The sequence below is a fragment of the Strigops habroptila genome, chromosome Z (assembly GCF_004027225.2).
Source record: "Strigops habroptila isolate Jane chromosome Z, bStrHab1.2.pri, whole genome shotgun sequence".
Lineage (NCBI taxonomy): Eukaryota > Metazoa > Chordata > Aves > Psittaciformes > Psittacidae > Strigops > Strigops habroptila.
The window spans coordinates 22,257,624-22,275,732 of NC_044302.2; the positions used below are offsets into that span (position 1 = coordinate 22,257,624).

General features: G+C 53.3%; 1 protein-coding gene and 1 long non-coding RNA gene across 7 annotated transcripts in view; both read left to right on the forward strand.

Annotated features, from left to right (window-relative positions):
- Positions 1-3,401: 3,401 nt before the first annotated feature.
- Positions 3,402-18,109, forward strand: part of CPNE2 (copine 2) — a 55,607-nt gene continuing 40,899 nt past the window's right edge. Inside the window, exons 1-2 of one of the 6 annotated variants that reach the window (XM_030511547.1) lie at positions 4,670-5,478; positions 5,573-8,958. Coding sequence is in view for 1 of the 6 variants with exons in the window: in XM_030511544.1 (XP_030367404.1) it covers positions 3,491-3,629 (139 nt within the window). In the remaining 5 variants the exon portion in view is untranslated. Of the gene's footprint in view, positions 3,630-3,694; positions 4,006-4,610; positions 4,646-4,669; positions 8,959-18,109 lie in introns of those variants that run through there. The other 5 variants (XM_030511544.1, XM_030511545.1, XM_030511549.1 and 2 more) reach the window with 5 other exon arrangements.
- On the forward strand, positions 8,951-10,636 carry LOC115619393. The gene is made up of 2 exons (XR_003994999.1): positions 8,951-9,206; positions 9,524-10,636. It is a non-coding gene; the product is annotated as an uncharacterized LOC115619393 (long non-coding RNA).

The window sequence follows — 18,109 nt, forward strand, 5'->3', positions numbered from 1 at the left end:
CGTGCTCACATACCAAAAGGTGTTTGGTGCTATTTGCTCTCCACAGCTTTCAAGGTGAGCGTGTTTAGCAGCAGGGCTCTCCTCAGATCCTGGTCTCCCAGGTCTTCTTTTGGAAATGCAAGAGGTTGGACAGACTTTGCATTTACAGTCCATTTTAGTCCAGGCTGTAAGGTGAAACTTCCATTTCTTCCTGCATTTTAAACAGCATTTTAGTAGGACTCAGTATTATGCGTAATAAATGAGCCCGAGTTTTACTCTGTGTGAAGAGGAAAGTACTGGGATTGGACTTCTTATGTGAAGGCTTTGTGGTGGCTGTTTTATCTTCTTCAATACCAGCTGTGGCCAGAGCCTTTTGCTGTTACCACAGGCCCATGAACCAGGGGGAATCACCATGGTCAAACAGATCTTTGTTCAGCTCCCCTGTATCATCTTCTGATGCCACCCCTTCCTCCATTTGAATTTGTTTAGGAGTTACCATATTTTATTTTCATAGATTCACAGGCTCGTTTGGGTTGGAAGGGACCTCAGAGCTCATCCAGTTCCAACCCCCTGCTACAGGCAGGGACACCATTCACTAGACCAGGTTGCTCCAAGCCCCGTCCAACCTGGCCTTGAACACTACCAGGGATGGAGCATGTCTTATCTCTTTTTATTGGTGTGAAATATGCTTTCTTGTTTGTTTTTCCTCCTTTTTTTAATGGGGAAAATGTACTTCAACTGAAAAAATGAGAATGCTGCTTTGATGAGCACTTGGTTTTTGATGATCACCCTGTTTTGTTTCTGGTGGGTCCTGACCCTATGTGGCTGCCTTGGGTAGAGCAGCTACTGTAGAGAGATTTCTTGGGTTTGAATCATGTCACAGTTTCCCCTTGCAATGAAATGTGCTACTTTACTTAAAAATAGATGAGACCTGAGATTCCCTGGCTCCTGAAGGCAGAAAGCATACATCTGCACCGTGAGGTTTGCAGGAACATGAGGCATGCTACAAGTGCTGCTCTAGAGCTTCTCTTGACTTGGGATGATCAAGAGTGCCTCCGAAACCTAATGCACACTTCCATTTCTCAGGTTCTTCCCCAGATTCAGCTCCCAGGCACGTGTCTGGCCTGAGAGAGCAGCCATCCCAACGCAAGCCAGCGCAGGGACTCGCGGGACGTTGCATCATCTTTTCCAGAACACCAGGTGTCAGCCCAACCGTAAAAACGGGAAGAAGCCCGTTGTCTAGTCTAGCGCTTTCGGTGGAACCCGGCTCTGTGCAGCGTTTTGAGTGCGTGGCTCGCGTTTGTAAAAAACAGAGGTTTGGATTGAGTTGTACACGAGACACAACACTAGCCCTCGCTTTCTTACATCGAATGTCAAGGACTTTTGGGCCGCCGTTCCCCAGCACGCTTCCCATTCTCAGTGCACTGCTGATGTCCATGTTCTAGCTTGTGCCTAAAAGTTTCCAAGGGGAGCCTGGAAGCTTTGTACTGTTTTGAGGGGTAAAAGGAATCTTCTGGTATGCAGGAAGATGTGAGGCCGTTGGGGGTTGTGTGTGATGGTTGAATACCAAACCAGTTCCCAAACAGCTGATCGACGTGGGCCTTTTTTAGAGCTGTTACTATTGGGTTTCAGATTTATCACAGACCAAAAATGGAAATGCATCAGGACGCTCCGCACACCCCTATTGTTTCAGGCTCCTGCAGTCTCCAGAAGACAATGTCTGAGCTAGTCAGCACTGGTGCCAGACACAGAAGGGATTTTGCCCCCTGAGACCAGATCTTTAGCAAGAAATACCCTGCTGTAAATAACTACGCTGCCGGAGGGCGGTGAGGAGCCTGGATTCTGTGCCGGGGAACAGCCAGAGTCAGGCTGGGGCGGGCTTTGAACGCCATGGCTGCTGTTCTGCAGAGCTGGAAATGCAGCCTGGTTCTCCTCGCTAAAACTAGGTCCAGATAGTGCTGAACCTGCTGTGACTCTCAGGCATCACACTGGGCAGGAGAGTAAACACAGGAAAAACTGATACTGGAGAAAATAGGCACATTGGCATTCATGAAATACTGTCTGCCTCTCCCTTTCCTCCCTCACCCCCCAAGTGACAGTTTAAGCCACAGGCATGGAGGGAGGAGTGCAGGGCTCGTGCAGACCCCACTTTTCCCACTGAATTCCTCTTCCAGGGACAACGTTGTCCCTTCCTGTGGTGGTTTCTGGCTGGGTTAGGAAGAAAGGGTTTGCTCCTAAAAACTAGGCTCAGTTTTTAGCTGGAGGCTGCCTGTTGTGGTGCTGCGCTGAGCAGGAGCATTTGTGACCTGTGAGACCATCCTGGTCCCCTGCCTCACTCCTGGGGTGCCAGGGAGTGGGGTAGTGCCAGGAAGGGAGTGGAGCTGGCAAAGTGAGGGACCTCGTCCATGCCAAAATCCAACTTGGTGCCTTGAAACTCTTCCACCTTTAACAGTGGAAGCTGCAGGAGAGGGGAGGGCTGGCTGGGGGGAATATGGGACTTGCTGCTTTTGCCTGTGATCTTTAAAAGCATGAGCAGAGCCCATAGTAAAGGGCTCTGTACAATTAAAGGTGGTTTATTTGATCTGAAGCCTCAGAGGGAGGCTTCCAGTCTTACTATTACAGAATCCCAGACTGGTTTGGTTTGGAAGGAACCTTAAAGCCCATCCAGTTCCAACCTCCTGCCACAGGCAGGGACACCTTCCACTAGACCAGGTTACTCCAAGCCCCGTCCAGGGTCTTGAACACTGCCAGGGATGGGGCAGCCACAGCTTCCCTGGGCAACCTGTGCCAGCACCTCAGCACTCTCACAGCAAAGAACGTCTTCCTAAAATCTTCCTAAAATGCCAGATCTGCTGCTGGTTTAAACTTGACACCAGCAGAATTAGGCGGAGGTAAACCTGATGAGCCTGTAACTTGCCAAGTTATTACGTTGATAGCAAGCCTGGTATTAGGGTATGGGGGTGAAAATTAAGGGACAAAAGGGGCAAACCCCCTCAGTCAGGTTAAAGCCATTCCCCCTTGTCCTGTCCCTACAGGCCCTTGTCCAAAGTGCCTCTTTTGCAGCCCCTTTAGGCACTGAAGCTGCTGGAAGGTCTCTGGGAGCCTTCTCTTCTCCAGGCTGAACAAGCCCAGCTCTCTCAGCCTGTCTCCAGGCAGAGCTGCTCCAGGCCTTGAAACATCTCCGTGGCCTCCTCTGGACTCACTCCAACAGCTCCACATCCCTCTTGTGGTGGTGTCCCAGAGCTGGACGCAGGACGGCAGGGGGGGTCTCCCCAGACACAGCAGAGGGGGAGAATCCCCTCACTCGACCTGCTGCTCGCGCTCTGGGGTTGCAGCCCAGCACACCCATTATTACCGTATCTCCACATCAAAACTATAAATATCCCTGACGCCTGATGATGTGTCCACCAAGCGTCAGCTGAGGTTGTTCATGGTACGTTGGGTGCAAACCGCGGCAGTTCCAGGCTGGAAGGGGCGACTGCTTGGGTGAAGCGGGGGAAGGGTCGGTGCAATGCTGCCAACCCCGTGTCCTGAGGTCTCCCCGCCGCTGCCGGAGCAGCACCCGCACCCGGGGCTGGGTTCAGCACCGGGAGCACGCGCAGCAGCCGGGCAGAGTGAGCCCCGCCGGCCTCGAGGCAGCGCAGAAACCGGTGGGTTTGGTACAGAACGATCCACCAAAGTTCCGTTTTCGCTGCTACCGGGTGGAGAACGCGCAAACGCGTTTCCCAGCTGCGTTGCATGAGGTTTTTTTAAAGCTGCTTTCTGTTGCGAAAAGCGCAAGAGCCAGCTGGGAAGTTTCGGGGTGGATCCATGTGGGTTTGTTTAATCCGAAAGGCAGGATGCTGCTCCGGGGGTGGCCCAGGCATGGCCGCGCCCCCTCCCCCCCCCGGCATCACCGCCCCCACTCTTCTCTCCGTTACCGCGGCCGGGGCGGCGGCGGGAGTCGCTGAGCCGCGGCCCCGCGGGAGCTGCTCCGCCCCGGCGGCGAGTGCCGGGGGCGAGTGAGAACCGGGGTGAGAACCGGGGGTGAGTACCGGGGGCGACGCGGAGGTACCGAAGCGGGGAGAGGGTCAGGAGCGGGACCCGCCGGTGGCTGAGCCGGGCCCGTGGCGTGATCGTCCCCCGTGGGTCCGGTGGGTAGTGACAGCTGCGGGGGATGCACCGGCGGAGACCGGAGACCTCGGACATCCTGGCGGGAGCATGGCATTGGCCGGCCGGGATCACCCCAGGGGAGTCCCCGCATGGGGACCTGCAGGGCAGTGTTTGTGTGTGTCCCCGGCTTGTCCCGGGAGTGTGTGGTGTCCCTTCTGCCCTCCATCCCCTGGGACAGACGCTCCATCCCCTGAGACAGACCTTCATCCCATAAGACAGACCTTCCAACCCCTAGATGACACCCCCTATCCGCTGGGACACACACCCCCCCCCCCCCCCCATCGCTTCACACCCCCTTCCCCAGCCTAGGCCACTTTGTTGGTGCACAGTGTAGAACTTGTTCCCGCTGTCCCCACTTCCCTCTGCATTCACTCCTAACACTGCCAACCGGGCGCACAACCCCGAGGCAAGCGCTGGGGCCATGTGGCTTGGCTCCCCGGGGCTAGGACGTTTGATTGGGGTTTCTCCTGGCAGCTGCTGCTTCTCCTCCGGCATCGAGTTCCAGAGGGATCCGGTGAGCTCGTGGCTGGGATGTGCAGAAGCGCTTCTTGGGGAACTGTTTGCAGCCTGATGCTGATCTGACTAGTGATGATACCCTTCATGCAGTGCAGTTCTGGGGGGACTGAGGGAGTTCATGCTCACGGGTGGGCTGCTCCTCACTCCATTGTGCCCAGCAAGACCTTATGCCCCTGGGATCATGGCGAGCAGAGTACTGTGCTCAGCAGCGTGGGGTGCCCGGAGCATGGCAGGTAGGGAGATGTTTTCCTGTCAGCTCCCCCACCCTGAGGACCTGATGCAGTAAGTCTCTGGGTGAGTAACCCTTATCTAGGTGAGTGGCTGAATTTAAGCCAGCAAGGCTGGAGGACTTGGTGGGTGAACACATCCTTTGGAGCAGGTCACTGCAGGGAGGGTGGAACAGGAGTTGGAGGTGAGACTAGAGCTCAGCTTTGGTGTCAAAAACGTCTCTGAAGTTTTTCAGACTTTTCAGACTTCCTGCTGACTCCCCAATAGTCTCAGCTGCTACATCAGAAGGAATTAGAAGGATCCCTGTGAACCTTGAACCCCAGGTTTGAAGCCTCCTGGAGATGCACTTGAACCTTGCTGGAGAAGCTGAAGTCAGGATCAGGCCAGTGCAAGCACAGCCCAGGGGTGCTCAGCTCTGATATCGTTCCCCTGTCACCAGCACCAGCTTCCTCCTGCCAGCTGGTACCAGGCTTTTATGCCAGTGCGTGATGCCACTGGGCTTTTCTAGGGTCAGAAAATCATGGGCCAGAAATCCCATTGAAGCCTGTTGGGGAGCAGGGAGCAGAGCGATGGAAGGAGGAAGGCTGGGAACAAAAGCTCTGGGTGTGTGGAAAGGATCTGTTGCGAAGAACTGATTCAGTGGAGGATGTTTTGCTGGAGTAGCCTCAGGGAAATGCTGCATTTGCTTTGGTTACAGCTGGGTGGTAGCCTGGGACATACATTTTCTGGTCATGTGCATTTCTGTTTCTCTGCTGCTGCTGCTGGAGCATCCCTGCTGCGATAACGTGGAGGGAAGGCACCTGGTGAGGCTTCCCACTGTCCCCAAAATTGCACCTGCTTGCAGTGTACTTGCCCTGGGTACCTGAGCAGTCCTGGAGCTGCTTTCCTGGCTCCTGGAACACCTCACCACCCGGGGATGGGGTTTGCTGGCACCATCGGTGTGTGGCACACCATTCCCAGGACCCACTTGGTTGGGGTGGCAGTTTGCATCTCTTGAACGTTGCAGACATCAGGCTATAACAATGTGAGGGTGGCAGCGTTGTACAACTGCTAGTATTTGAGATGCGGCTGTGATGCTTCTCCCTCCCCACTGCCTTTCTGAGCTCGATCTCAAGAGAAATGACTTCATCCAGAGCTGCAACAGCCTATCTTGGCACGGGGACATCTTTGCTCCTGAGGTCCGCATTGGTGGACAGCGAGGGACCCTCTGCAGAGTGCTGGCAAGGCAGTGCAGTTTGTAAAGCCATCGGTTGTGGGGTTGGGTTAGGAGTCCTGGAACTTGGGGTTTCCAGTGTGGAAAAATCCAATTAGGGCCCAGCCACAGGAGCTGAGCTGTGGGTGAAAATGCTCCTTGCCCTGGGGCAATACATCAGCCACACAGCCCCCAGCATGGTCTCTGCTCGTCTGCCCACAATCCTCCTTCCTTGCCTCAGAACAGTGGGGTTATGCGGTGCTGGTGCCACTTCCTGACTTACCGGCCTGCTCTGGTTGTGTACTGGAATTGCACCGGCTTTGTTCGCCTTTTAGTAGTCTCAGTGTGGTGTGTGAAGAGTGTGGGAGGAACAACAGCTTCTCTTGCTCCCGTTACACCCGGTGGAAAGAGTTTCCCACTGACTTCAGTGGAAACGTCTCCCTGGGGAGCGCTGGCCGGAGCCGCTCACGCCACCGTAAATCAGGGCTTGTTCTCCGGAAGCCGCTGGCGTGCCGAGAACGTAATACCGGGTAATTGAGGAACAAGCCATGCTTGCAGTCTCCTGTCCTGGTTCAGGGTTGCCAGCTCTCATAAGGAACTCTTTATGTGAGAGTCTTGGCTGGCGTTCAGAGCCAGGGTGAGGGGAGACGAGAAGAAAACGTAAATTTTCTGGTGCAGTGGAGGAGCTGGGCATTTGAAATGGCACACAGGGCACAACCACAAAACAGCTGGAAGAAAGAAGGATTGGACACTTTCACCCCCCCTGAAATCTTACAGCTTGTCTTTTAAACCCCTGTAAAATGTTTGTCAAGGGACCCGAGTCATCACTTTTTGCTGCTTTGGTTCAGTTTCCTGGCTGCTGGCTTTAGGAGGTTACTTATTTGGATCACAGGAGCAGGGGATAAAGTAATTCTTGGGAACTCAGGTGGGTTTGATTGTAGGAATATCGTTAAAGTGTCAGGAAAACAAACAAGTGTAGTACTCAGCAAGAAGGGCTTCGCTTTTTATTTCTCTGCTGCTTTTGTTGAGGCTTTGGGTTTGGGCTGTCAGATTTTCTGCCTATAGCCAGCAGGAAAAAGCTCTGTCTAGAACAGTCTCCTTCCCCCCAGCCCTGGATTTTCCATCATCACGTGATTCCAGAAGCTGAAGATTTAGGAAGAAACATCAGCTGTCATGAGCCTGATTTTAAAAGTAAGACAAGCTGGGAACATAAGTTCTGCTGTTGAACAGCAAGTCCAGGGCTGTGCTGCTGTTTAAACCCAGGTTTATAATCCCCCAAGCAGAGTCTAAAGCTATTGGGAAGGAGTTGAGAATTTATCAGGCGCAGTTCTCATTATAACCCACCACATTTTGGATAGGGGCTTTGGACAAGGGCCTGTAGGGACAGGACAAGGGGGGTTGAGGTGACAGAGCGTTTAACCTGGCAGAGGGGAGACTGAGATGAGATCTTAGGAAGAAGTTCTTCCCTGTGAGAGTGATGAGGCCCTGGCACAGGTTGCCCAGAGAAGCTGTGGCTGCCGCATCTGTGGTAGTGTTTAAGGCCAGGACGGATGGGGCTTGGAGCAACCTGGTCTAGTGGAAGGTGTCCCTGCCCATGGCAGGGGGTTGCAACTGGATGAGCTTTAAGGTCCCCTCCAACTCAAACCATTCTATGGTTCTGTGATTCTATGAGGTTTTGTGTCGCTGGCATACAAATCCGTCTCAGGATGAAGCTTCACACATCAAGGGGCAGCATCTCCCTGCTGCAAAAGCAGGCCCATAAAATTCTTTTGGAAAAGATGGGATCATCACCTCCATGCAGGGTGAAGGTGGCCACCAGCCTCTGGGGACATCAGTGGTGGTCTGTGTGGCTTGATGTCAATGTGCCAGGGCAATGAGCATTGCTCATAAGTACCTATTAATTAATGCTTAGTTATGTTATCAGGGGAAGGGCTATGGGAATGGAATGGTGCCTGAGGTGGAGGGACCTGTATGCTGTCCACTGCTGGGGCTGCTGGCAGGGCCTTTCTGCCGGGCATGCATGTGATTTTGGCATGTGTTTATGTTAGAAAGCAGTTAAAGATGTTTCCCATCCCTTAAGTGATGATTTTTTTTTTTATCCCCCTCTCACGTGCACTGTGTGGTGCTGGCTGGAAATAGGAATTCAATTAAAATTCAGAAAGCCAGCATTTCTGTTTTCAGTAACTCAGAAAAGCCTGTAACAGCCAGAACACATCAAGTACACTGCGAGTGCAGGAGGTTCCTCCTGCACCTGCACGGGAGCCGCGCTGGCTGTGTGTCCCTCAGGGGCTGCCCTGCTCTCTTCCACTTCACAGGATCTGTCTTTAATTAAATCAACTCTTTCCTCCAAATCTGGTGGTTGAAACAGATACACCCCCCTCGTCGTGACGCTATGCCCAGCTCTTCTTGCACAGCTGCCCATGCCCAATGGGTACTGTGGTTTTCAGCTCCAGCACGGCGAAGGGAACTGGCTGTTGCAGCATGTGTACCTTTTCTTTGGGCGGTTGCGTGCGGAGTTTGATGTGATCACCAGGATCCACAGCGACAACACGATCTTTTCTGCCCTAAATCACAGGTTTCCCTAAATTGAGCCCTAGAGGAAGCTTGTAGTCAAAGGGAAATGTGCAGTCAGCCAAATCCGTGCTTGCCGGCGGAGATTGGGATGGGGTTGCTCCGACTGGCTCATCCATTGTTCCTGCCCTGCCCTGCCCCTCGCTTGCCCTTTCTCTATGTCTGAGCAGCAGGCCCAGAGCTGCTGCTGCTCTGGAAACCACATGCGGATTTGTGAGCAGGGCATGCCGTGGGTGCAGGATGTGCAGTGACCACAGGGAAGCCCTGCCCTCTGTGCAGCACTCGGCTCTCCTGCTCTTCGGGGACATGATTTCTCGCTGGTAAGTGGTTTTGGATATTTGGGGACAGTGTAATGACATTTTCAGACTTCATCTGTTTGGAGAACAGAATCCTGTTGTCCTTTGCTCTCTGGTGTCAGTGCAGCTCTGCTGGAGGACACTGGGTGCTGGAGCAGTGACCAGGCAGCAACTGTCTCTGCAGTTGCAAGGGGACTGTCCCCCACCCTGGAGGGACCTCTGAGGGGCTGTCATCTTTACCAGTACAGCACAGAGCAGCGAGGAGTGAGGAGGTTTGTAGAAAGCAGAAAATGGGATGTCTCCATCCTCTGTGGCTGTGGTTGGATGGCTGCATGCCACAGCCGAGGCTGGGGCCACGGTGCCAGCAGAGCAGCTGGAGCCTGTAAGGTCTTCACAAGTACTGAATGCCATTGTTGGTGATGCATGAGCAGCAGAGGAGCTCTGCCAGTGTGGTGGACTGTAAACATTGATGTCTCCTAATCCCCTTTCCCTTGAGAGTCTCGTGTGCTGGACCTGCTGAAGTGATTACAGTGGTATTACAGTGTGATAGATGATGTTGTTACGATACCTGTCTGTCCTGATTCCGTAGAGCACCAGGGAAGCCGATGCTCCAGCGCCTTCGTTATGGATGGAGAGGTCCCTGCACATCCCATGGCATGCACTGGGAAATGGCAGTCGGGCCGGGGAATGCTCTGTCCCATGGCCTCGCCCATGCCCGTGCCCCCCGGCGGGTCCTGCCCAGGTTCCCTCGGCAGAGCAGGCTTTCACAGCAGACACCCCGCCAGGGCTGGGCTGCTAGAGGGCACCCTGGGCCGTCCCACAGTGCACCCATGGGTGGGACAGGCTGCTCCATGGTTCCTCTGCACACACCACACAGCTCATTGCCACCAGCATGCTGCAGGGTGGGTGTCTGGAGGCAGGGCTGCAGCATCCCCTCTGCGCTTGAGCAGGGACAGAGGGACTGCTGGGAGGTCCCTGGAAGGTTTTATGGCTGCTGTGGGTTCCTTTTCACCCATGACTCATCCCAAGCAGGGAAGGAGTGATCTTTTCCCCTTCATCTGGCTGGAAAAGCTGGATGGGGCTCCTGAATCCCTGGGTTGGAGGTGCATGTTGCAAGGCTGCAGAGGGAGCAACAGCATCTCCACGGGGAAGTCCTTCTGCATGGGAAGTGCTCCTTTCTTTAAGTTATGACCCCAGATTTACTGATGTGTAGATGTGGGTCCTATCCCCGTTATCCGTCTGGTTGCTCTCTGGAGAGGGATCTCCCACTGGGTGAAACTCTCTCTGCATGGTCAGGGTGGGATCCCAGTGTCCCTGCCCACCCCGTGCTGGGGCTGGGGTCCTGTGATCAATCTGACCTAACTCCAGCTAGCTGATATCCACAAAGCTGATTGCCATGGGTGTACTGGGAGATGGGGGAGAGGATCCTGCAGCTTGTTTGAGACCTGGAGAAGCCCTGAGGAGGCCGGTCTCTCTCAGGACTGCTGAGGGAGCTGGGGCTTTTTCTGCCTCATTTTTCAGATGGGATCTGCATTGCTCATCCCACTTTCTGCCCAGTTGTGCTGCAAATCCTGTCGCTCACCCTTCCCTTCTCCCTCACCACCCCAGCCTGTCTGTCCTAGGTGCTGGGTGGTGGTTAATGTCTTCATTGATGATCTGGATGAGAGGATCGATGGCACACTCAATAAATTTGTAAATGACATCAGGCTGGCTGGAGTGTTGATCTGCTGCAGAATAGGAAGGCTCTACAGAGAGATCTGGACAGGTTGGATCGATGGGCCAAGGCCAATGGTATGAGGTTCAACAAGACAAAATGCTGGGTCCTGCACTTGGGTCCCCACAACCCCACACAATGCTCCAGGCTTGGGGAAGACCAGCTGCAAAGCTGCTCATGGAAAAGGACCTGGGGGTGCTGACTGACAGAGCTGAACGTGAGCAGCTTGTGCCCAGGAAGCCAAGAAGGCCAATGGCATACCGGCTTGTATCAGCACTGGTGGGGGCAGCAGGGCCAGGGCAGTGATTATCTCCCTGTACTGGGCACTGGTGAGGCCACACGTCGAATCCTGTGTTCAGTTCTGAGCCCCTCACTACAAGAGAGACATTGAGGTGCTGGAGCAGGGCCAGAGAAGGGCAACGGAGCTGGTGAAGGGCCTGGAGCACAAGTGTGATGAGGAACGGCTGAGGGACCTGGGAGGTTTAGTCTGGAGAAGAAAGGGCTCAGGGGGGACCTTATCGCTCTCTACAAGTACCTGGCAGGAGGATGGAGCCAGGAGGTGGCTGGTCTCTTCTCCCAAGGAACAAGGGATAGGACAAGAGGAAATGGCGTGAAGCTGAACCAGGAGCGGCTTAGACTGGGTATTGGGGACAATTTCTTTCCCAGAGAGTGTTCAGGCATTGGAACAGGCTGCCCAGGGCAGTGGTGGAGTCACTATCCCTGGAAGTGTTCACAAACTGTGTAGATGAGGCCATTAGAGACATGGTTTAGTGGTGGCCTTGGCAGTGCTGGGGTAAAGGTTGGACTCGATGATCTTAAAGATCTTTTCCAACCTAGCTGATTCTATGATTCTATAGGTGATGCCTGGCCCACTTGTCTTCATTCCTCCCAGGGATGAGTAGTGGTTTCAGGTGGGAGCTTCATGAAAACGTAGCTTTGGGCTGATTCAGAGTAGTCCTTGGAAGCTGGTGTGGGGTCTTAGGAAACACCTGGGCTTAAACAAAAGGTTTCATGTGCCAATAGAAGCTCAATGTTGTTACAGCCCCTGGAGCTTCCTGATTTCTGTTTTGGAGGAGCACTTCACAGTTACATTGTCAGCCTGGCCCCAAATCCCTTGAATGGTGTCATTATGGAGGTGCTGCAAGTGGCATCTCGACCAGAGCTGGGGAGATGCCGCTGGATGTGGCAGGGTGGGCTTATCCTTACCGCTGGCAGCCCAAGTGACTGCATCAGCTGGAGCCACATTGGCCTGGTGGCGGGTGGGTGGCTCTGTGTCCAGCCCTGGCACTCACTTGCCCTGTCCTTGGGCTCTGGAGGAGCCTTGTCCCCAGTGCCTGGAGGAGCCCAGATGGATGTGTTTGTACTGAGGATCAAAGGAAGGGCCAGGGCTGTTTCTTGGTGGGTGTTGGCTGCTCTACAGTGTCAGGGACAGAGGGACTTTCCCCATCTCCCAATCCTGACACACCCTGTGAGTCCAAATGTGGTTTGAGAAAATCTTCCTGGAGTGGGACCTGAGCATCACGGGCATGGGACAGGAAAGGGCTGCCTTTTGCTGAGCGATGCCCTCTGGGGTGGGAGGATGGGGGCTGCCTGGGTCAGGGAGGGCACAGGATCAGTCCCACTTTCTTGGCCAGCCCTGATCTTGCGGAGAAGTGCAATTCACCCCCTGGGGACCCCAGGGTTAGGATTAGGGTTAGGGTGGTGCTGCTGCTGGCCGGGTGTGTGGAGCTGGGACATGGGGGGAAGTAGCCCGACAATTCTTGCTTTTACCAACTGCCTTTAGAGAGGGTTTTGGGGATGCTGGGTCAAGCACTGTGCTACTACTGCTCTAGACTGCCCCAGCTCCTTACATATGCCATGCCTGCCAAAGCTGAAAGTTGAAATTCAAATCCAAATTCAAATTGACATAGAGCTATCCAACCACAAAAAAAGGTGTTTGAGCTGTATTCCAGACCATTAAACCTGTCTTTTGCTCTCTCCTCCATGATAAATTCATGTAGTTATTGCCAAATGGCATTGTACTGTATTAAAGCAAAGCAGAGATCACAGTGAGGCGGCGGATAATAGGACATTTCAACCTACTGAAGACCTCTTTCCACCCACGATCTTTTTCTCTTGAAAATGCCTGAATGCAAGAAGTGCCATCGGGATGGACTTGTGTTTGGTGCCTTGGTCTGGCACTCTGGCTCATCCTCCTTTTCTGCTTCAGTTTATTCCTATTCCCTGCAGAAGCTACAGGACTTGGGAAAACTCCCTTGCCCACCCTGGTACACTGACTGGGAGGTTGTGGTCCCTGATGCAGCTGGGTGCAGCAGCCCTCTTTAGCATCTTCTCTTGCTGGCTGGGAAGAGGAATGCAACTTGTTTGGAGGGGCTGAAACGTGAAGCCGGTTGGGGCAGGCAGCTTTGGTGTCATGGGGTTTTCCTATGATTTGTGACTCCCAGGTCACCCTGGGTGACTTTGCACCAAACCAGACCTTAGAACAGTTTTCCAGTACCTAAAGGGGCTACAAGAAACCTGGAGAGGGGCTTTGGACAAGGGCCTGTAGGGACAGGACAAGGGGGAATGGCTTTAACCTGCCAGAGCCGAGACTGAGATGAGATCTTGGGAAGAAGTTCTTCTCCATGAGGGTGCTGAGGCGCTGGCAGTGGTTGCTCAGAGAAGCTGTGGCTGCCCCATCCCTGGCAGTGTTCAAGGCCAGGCTGGATGGGGCTTGGAGCAACCTGGTCTAGTGGAAGGTGTCCCTGTCTGTGGCAGGGGAGGGAACTGGGTAAGCTTTAAGGACCCTTCCAACCCAAATCAGTCTGTGATTCTATGGCCAGACCTGGTGGATGAGGGTTTTCCTGGGGACAGCTGAGAGGAGGAGGAGGGCGTTGTGGGTGACTATTCCCTGAGTGCAAAATGAAGAAGCAGCCACTGTGGCACTGAGGTGGCCACCAGCCGTTGTCATGCCTTGCTTGGGATGGGACTCACAGCACCAGTGTGAGAAACCTGGCTGTCATGAGCAGCGTTACTGCTGAAGCACCATTAGGCACGGTTTCCATCAGGAAGGGTTCACTGGGGAAATTATTTAATTAGGTTGTTCCAAAACTCTCTTTCTTGCTGTGCTAGGCCCCTGAAATATCCTAGTACAGTCCCTGTGGCCTCTTCTATCAGGCAGAACTGTGTGACTTGCTCACAGCGTGCCAATATGGAAACCAGAACCCAGACTGGGAATCCCCCTCTGCCATGTCTACCCCAAATCTCCAGAAATTTGGGGGAATTTGAGCTCAACTCCCAGGCATCCCACCCATGCTGGGATGTTCAGAGGCAGTTTTCAGCCTTTCCCTGCCTGTAGAAGAGGTGAAGATCCTCTGATGGTAGCGGGTACCCGAGGTACATCCTTGCAGGGAGTTTTCATGTGCAAGCAGCCCCTTCCTGCCTCCCCTAGGCTGCTCAGCCCTGGCAGAGGCATTTGCTGGAAAGGGGCTGTCAACATGACTAATTCCACGTACATCCAGAAGGAAACGAGGCTGTTATTAAGACCAGGTGCAGGCTGGTGAATCGACGTGTTGCCTGGGCGAGACTGAAAGGCAAACAGTTCTGCCCTGCAAAATGATTCTGGAGATGACTGGATTTGTTGACAGGAGGGAGCAGAGCATAGGGAGCTGTGCCATCATCTGTCCCAGTGCTTCCCAGCTTTTCCTGGTGCTGCCAGCTCCGCAAGTGGTGCGTTTCACCTTCGCTGCTGCTCTGGGCAAATGGTTTCTGTGTCCTTCTGCTCCTCCTTTCCTTTGCTTCAGTCTTCTGACAGCTCATTTTCACCTGCTCTTCGTCATCCCATGGGTACTGCTGCTCTCCTGCTGTGTCTCCACTGCTGTAAGCTCAGATATGTGCCTTATAGGAACCCAGATTACCTGTTTAACACTCGTCTTACTTTTCCCTCCCAAAAAGGACGTTTGCTTCTACAATGCAGTAGCTGTAGTAGGACAGCCTGAGTGGGTAAACTGAGCCACATGTGGCTCCTGTGAGGTGCTACAGGAATCACAGATCATCCCAAAGAAGGGAATGAACATTCGTGGGAAGGACCCAGTGGAATTTGCATGGTATCACTGGTGGATATCGGTACTTCCATGGCTGTTTCAAATATGTCTGGTATTCCCTGTGCAAATAAATCTATTCTTTTTAAGGAGAGGAGATCACGGAAATTTGGCAACAATATTAAGCCCCCAAAATGTTTCACTTAAATCATAGCTTCCTTTTTTTCTCTTCTGTTTATTCCTGTTAATGCTTAAAACTGGGCCTTAGCATGGCCTGAGCCACTGCTTCTCGTGGGGCTTCTCTTCTGTGGAGTGAAGGAAATCTCCCAGGGCAGAAGTCAGTTTGCAAAACGAACAACTCCTTCCCCTCCTCCTCTTTCAGATAAGAGAGGAAGAAAAGATCCCAGGGCTTCCAGCCGGCCCTTCTGCACGTGGTTTGGGGATCTGTTGTACAGACTGGGGAGGGCATGGGGTGAGGAGGAGGAGGAGAACATCTGTTTGTGTTGTTCTGGGTCTCCCAGATGTTCATCTCAGATATTCTTGGTGGCCCAAAGCCTTGTGTGTGCCCCCAGTCAGCAAACCCCCTCACTGCAGGACATTGTGAGCACCTTGGAGGTGACCAAGTACTTGCAGAAATGGCTTTAACCTGGCAGAGGGGAGATTGAGATGAGATCTTGGGAAGAAGTTCTTCCCTGTGAGGGTGGTGAGGCCCTGGCACAGGTTGCCCAGAGAAGCTGTGGCTGCCGCATCCCTGGCAGTGTTCAAGGCCAGGTTGGATAGGGCTTGGAGCAACCTGGTCTAGTGGAAGGTGTCCCTGCCCATGGCAGGGGGTTGCAACTGGATGAGCTTTAAGGTCCCTTCTAACACAAACAATTTCGGGATTCTGCGATTTTAAGTCATAGAGATAAAAGCACTTGAAGGTTATGAAGCACAAAGATGAGTCCAGCTCAGGAAGTCCTGGAAGCTGGACCCTAGAAGGGATTTGGGGAGCATGTTGCTCCACCCTGGTCTTACTCTTATGACAGCTCTTCAGGCATCTTCTGTGGCTGCTGGTAGATGAGACCATGGGGCAATCAGACTTTCATGCTTGTCCCTGAGACCTCTCATCAGTAGCCTGCCCATGTGATGGGCACAAAGCCAGCAGCTAGGATTGTACATTGGGAGAATATTCGGCTGCAGATGCTGAGTGAGTCGCAAGACTTTGTTCAGGGGCAGTGAATGCAGGGAGAGAACAAAGAAAGGAGGAGAGACTGGAATGCAGATGATGGTGGGTTGACTCGCCTGGTGCCAGCTGAAATGCATCCCTGAATTTAAAGCATTTGCTGGGTTATTGAAGTGCTGCTGGCTCACTGAAGCCTGGTGGTTGCCTCAGATGGTTCAGGCCTGGTGAACTCTTTGGCTAGAGGGACCTGCTGTGAACGATTATGCTCCTCGGGGGTTTATAGCAAGACTAGAGGTGGGGAGGAGTAGCCCGAGCCATGATGGGAGAGCTGCCCATCTCTTTGGCGTCTCCATCACTGGTGGGCTGGCTGAACCAGCAGCTCCTCAGTGGGAAAATCATCTTCACTGCGATGGTGGGGAAAGGAGTGACAGCATTTTCCCGCTGCCTTTTGCCTTCTTGGGGCGGTGGCAACTGCAGGATTTTGGCCTTGTTACTCATGAGATGGAATTAAGCTCTCCAGGTTGGTACCTGAGGGAGAGGCCAGTGTTCCAGTCCCTAATTTTGGGTGCACGGGAGAGGAATGTGACGTAAGTCCCACCAGGTCTCTGCCCTTAGCTGGCCCCGGCTGGTGCTGGCCACTTCTCCTCTTCCTCATGCCCGTCTTGACCGTGTGTTCTCCGGGGAGCACAGCAGGCTGAGTGCAGAGGCTGGAGCATGGGCGACATGCAGTGGCTGAGAGGATGTTCTGGTGCCTGTCAGCCCTGGGAAAAAGCTTTTCCCATTGAGTCATTTGCTGTCTCTGCTTTTTGTGAGATGGTGCTGAGATCTGGGGGAAGAGGAGCTGGAAAACCCATGATCTCCCTGCTCCGGCAGGACCAGGTCGGTACCGGCACAGCTGCCCTGTGTTTGCTTCTCAGAGGGAGTGGCAGACAGACAGCAGCATAAATAGAACAGGCGTGGCTATTCTGAGACATCGATTACAGGATCTGTGCGTTAAAGAAAAAAAGTGCATTAATTCTTTTATTTTAGCTACAGCAGGCAGCATTGGCTTGAGAGGAGCTGAGGCAGCTCTGGCAGGGACCCTGGTAGCCCCAGGGGCTCTGTGCTGGATGAGCCATGAGGACTTTTGGTTCTGCACATATGTCCTCGAAGCTGCGGCAGATGCGTGGCTGCCCACACGTGTCTCCATTTTCGTGTCACACTGTCACCATTCTGGTGTGGATGGAGAGTGACCGCGTGAGATGGGCTTGGTCTAGGCAAGGGGAAACCATACTCAGGGAAAGGTCATGGGACCTGTTTCAGTGATGTACACGTGTGTGTGCAGCCAAGGATGGGGACAGGACAAGGGGGAATGGCTTTCACCTGGCAGAGGGGAGATTGAGATGAGATCTTAGGCAGAAGGTCTTCCCTTTGAGGGTGGTGAGGCCCTGGCACAGGTTGCCCAGAGAAGCTGTGGCTGCCCCATCCCTGGCAGTGTTCAAGGCCAGGTTGGACGGGGCTTGGAGCAACCTGGTCTAGTGGAAGGTGTCCCTGCCCGTGGCAGGGGGTTGGAACTGGATGAGCTTCAAGGTCCCTGGGATTACCCCATCCCTGTCTCCCATCCCCATCCTGGCTTGGAGGCTGAGCTGCAAGAGAAGAGAAGAGGGTAGCCACCAGCTCTCAGCAGTGCAAGTGCTTGTAAATACTCATGCCTGGGCAAAACAAATAAATACTATTAATTGGGGTTTCAATGCCAAACAGCATCAGACAGCTTATCAAGGTGGAGGAAGAAGGTGTTCGGGGTTTTCAGATAAACTGGATGAGCCAGGAGGGAGCCCTTCTTGTAAAAGAGGGTGAAAGTTACTGAAGGAGCTGGTGAAGAGAGCTCTCTCTCCACCGGCAACCCCAGCCATGAAGGTTTATTAGTACAATTTAATCTGAAAACACTTTTTCTGCTCTTTTTTTCCCGTTTGCTGTTGTTTGTTGAAGACCATTGGTGCTTTTTACCAAGGAAACTGCACATCAGAAGGCAAAACTGTCATGTGGGATGAGGTTTTGCACTAATAATGGTATAGAACACATTTATCTGCAAAATGGCTTTGGTAGCAGACTTTTGGTAGGCTCTTCTTATGACAAAGGGTTTTTTATCAGGGCCCTGTAAATCTCACCAACCACCAGGTCATGCAGTGGTTGTCACAGTTGCCCTGCACTTCTACGAACCAGCTATTGCCACCTTTTAATTGCTGCCAGAGCCACTGCTTTCTGCGGGCCTGGTGAGCAGAGCTGTGGTTGCTGTCCACA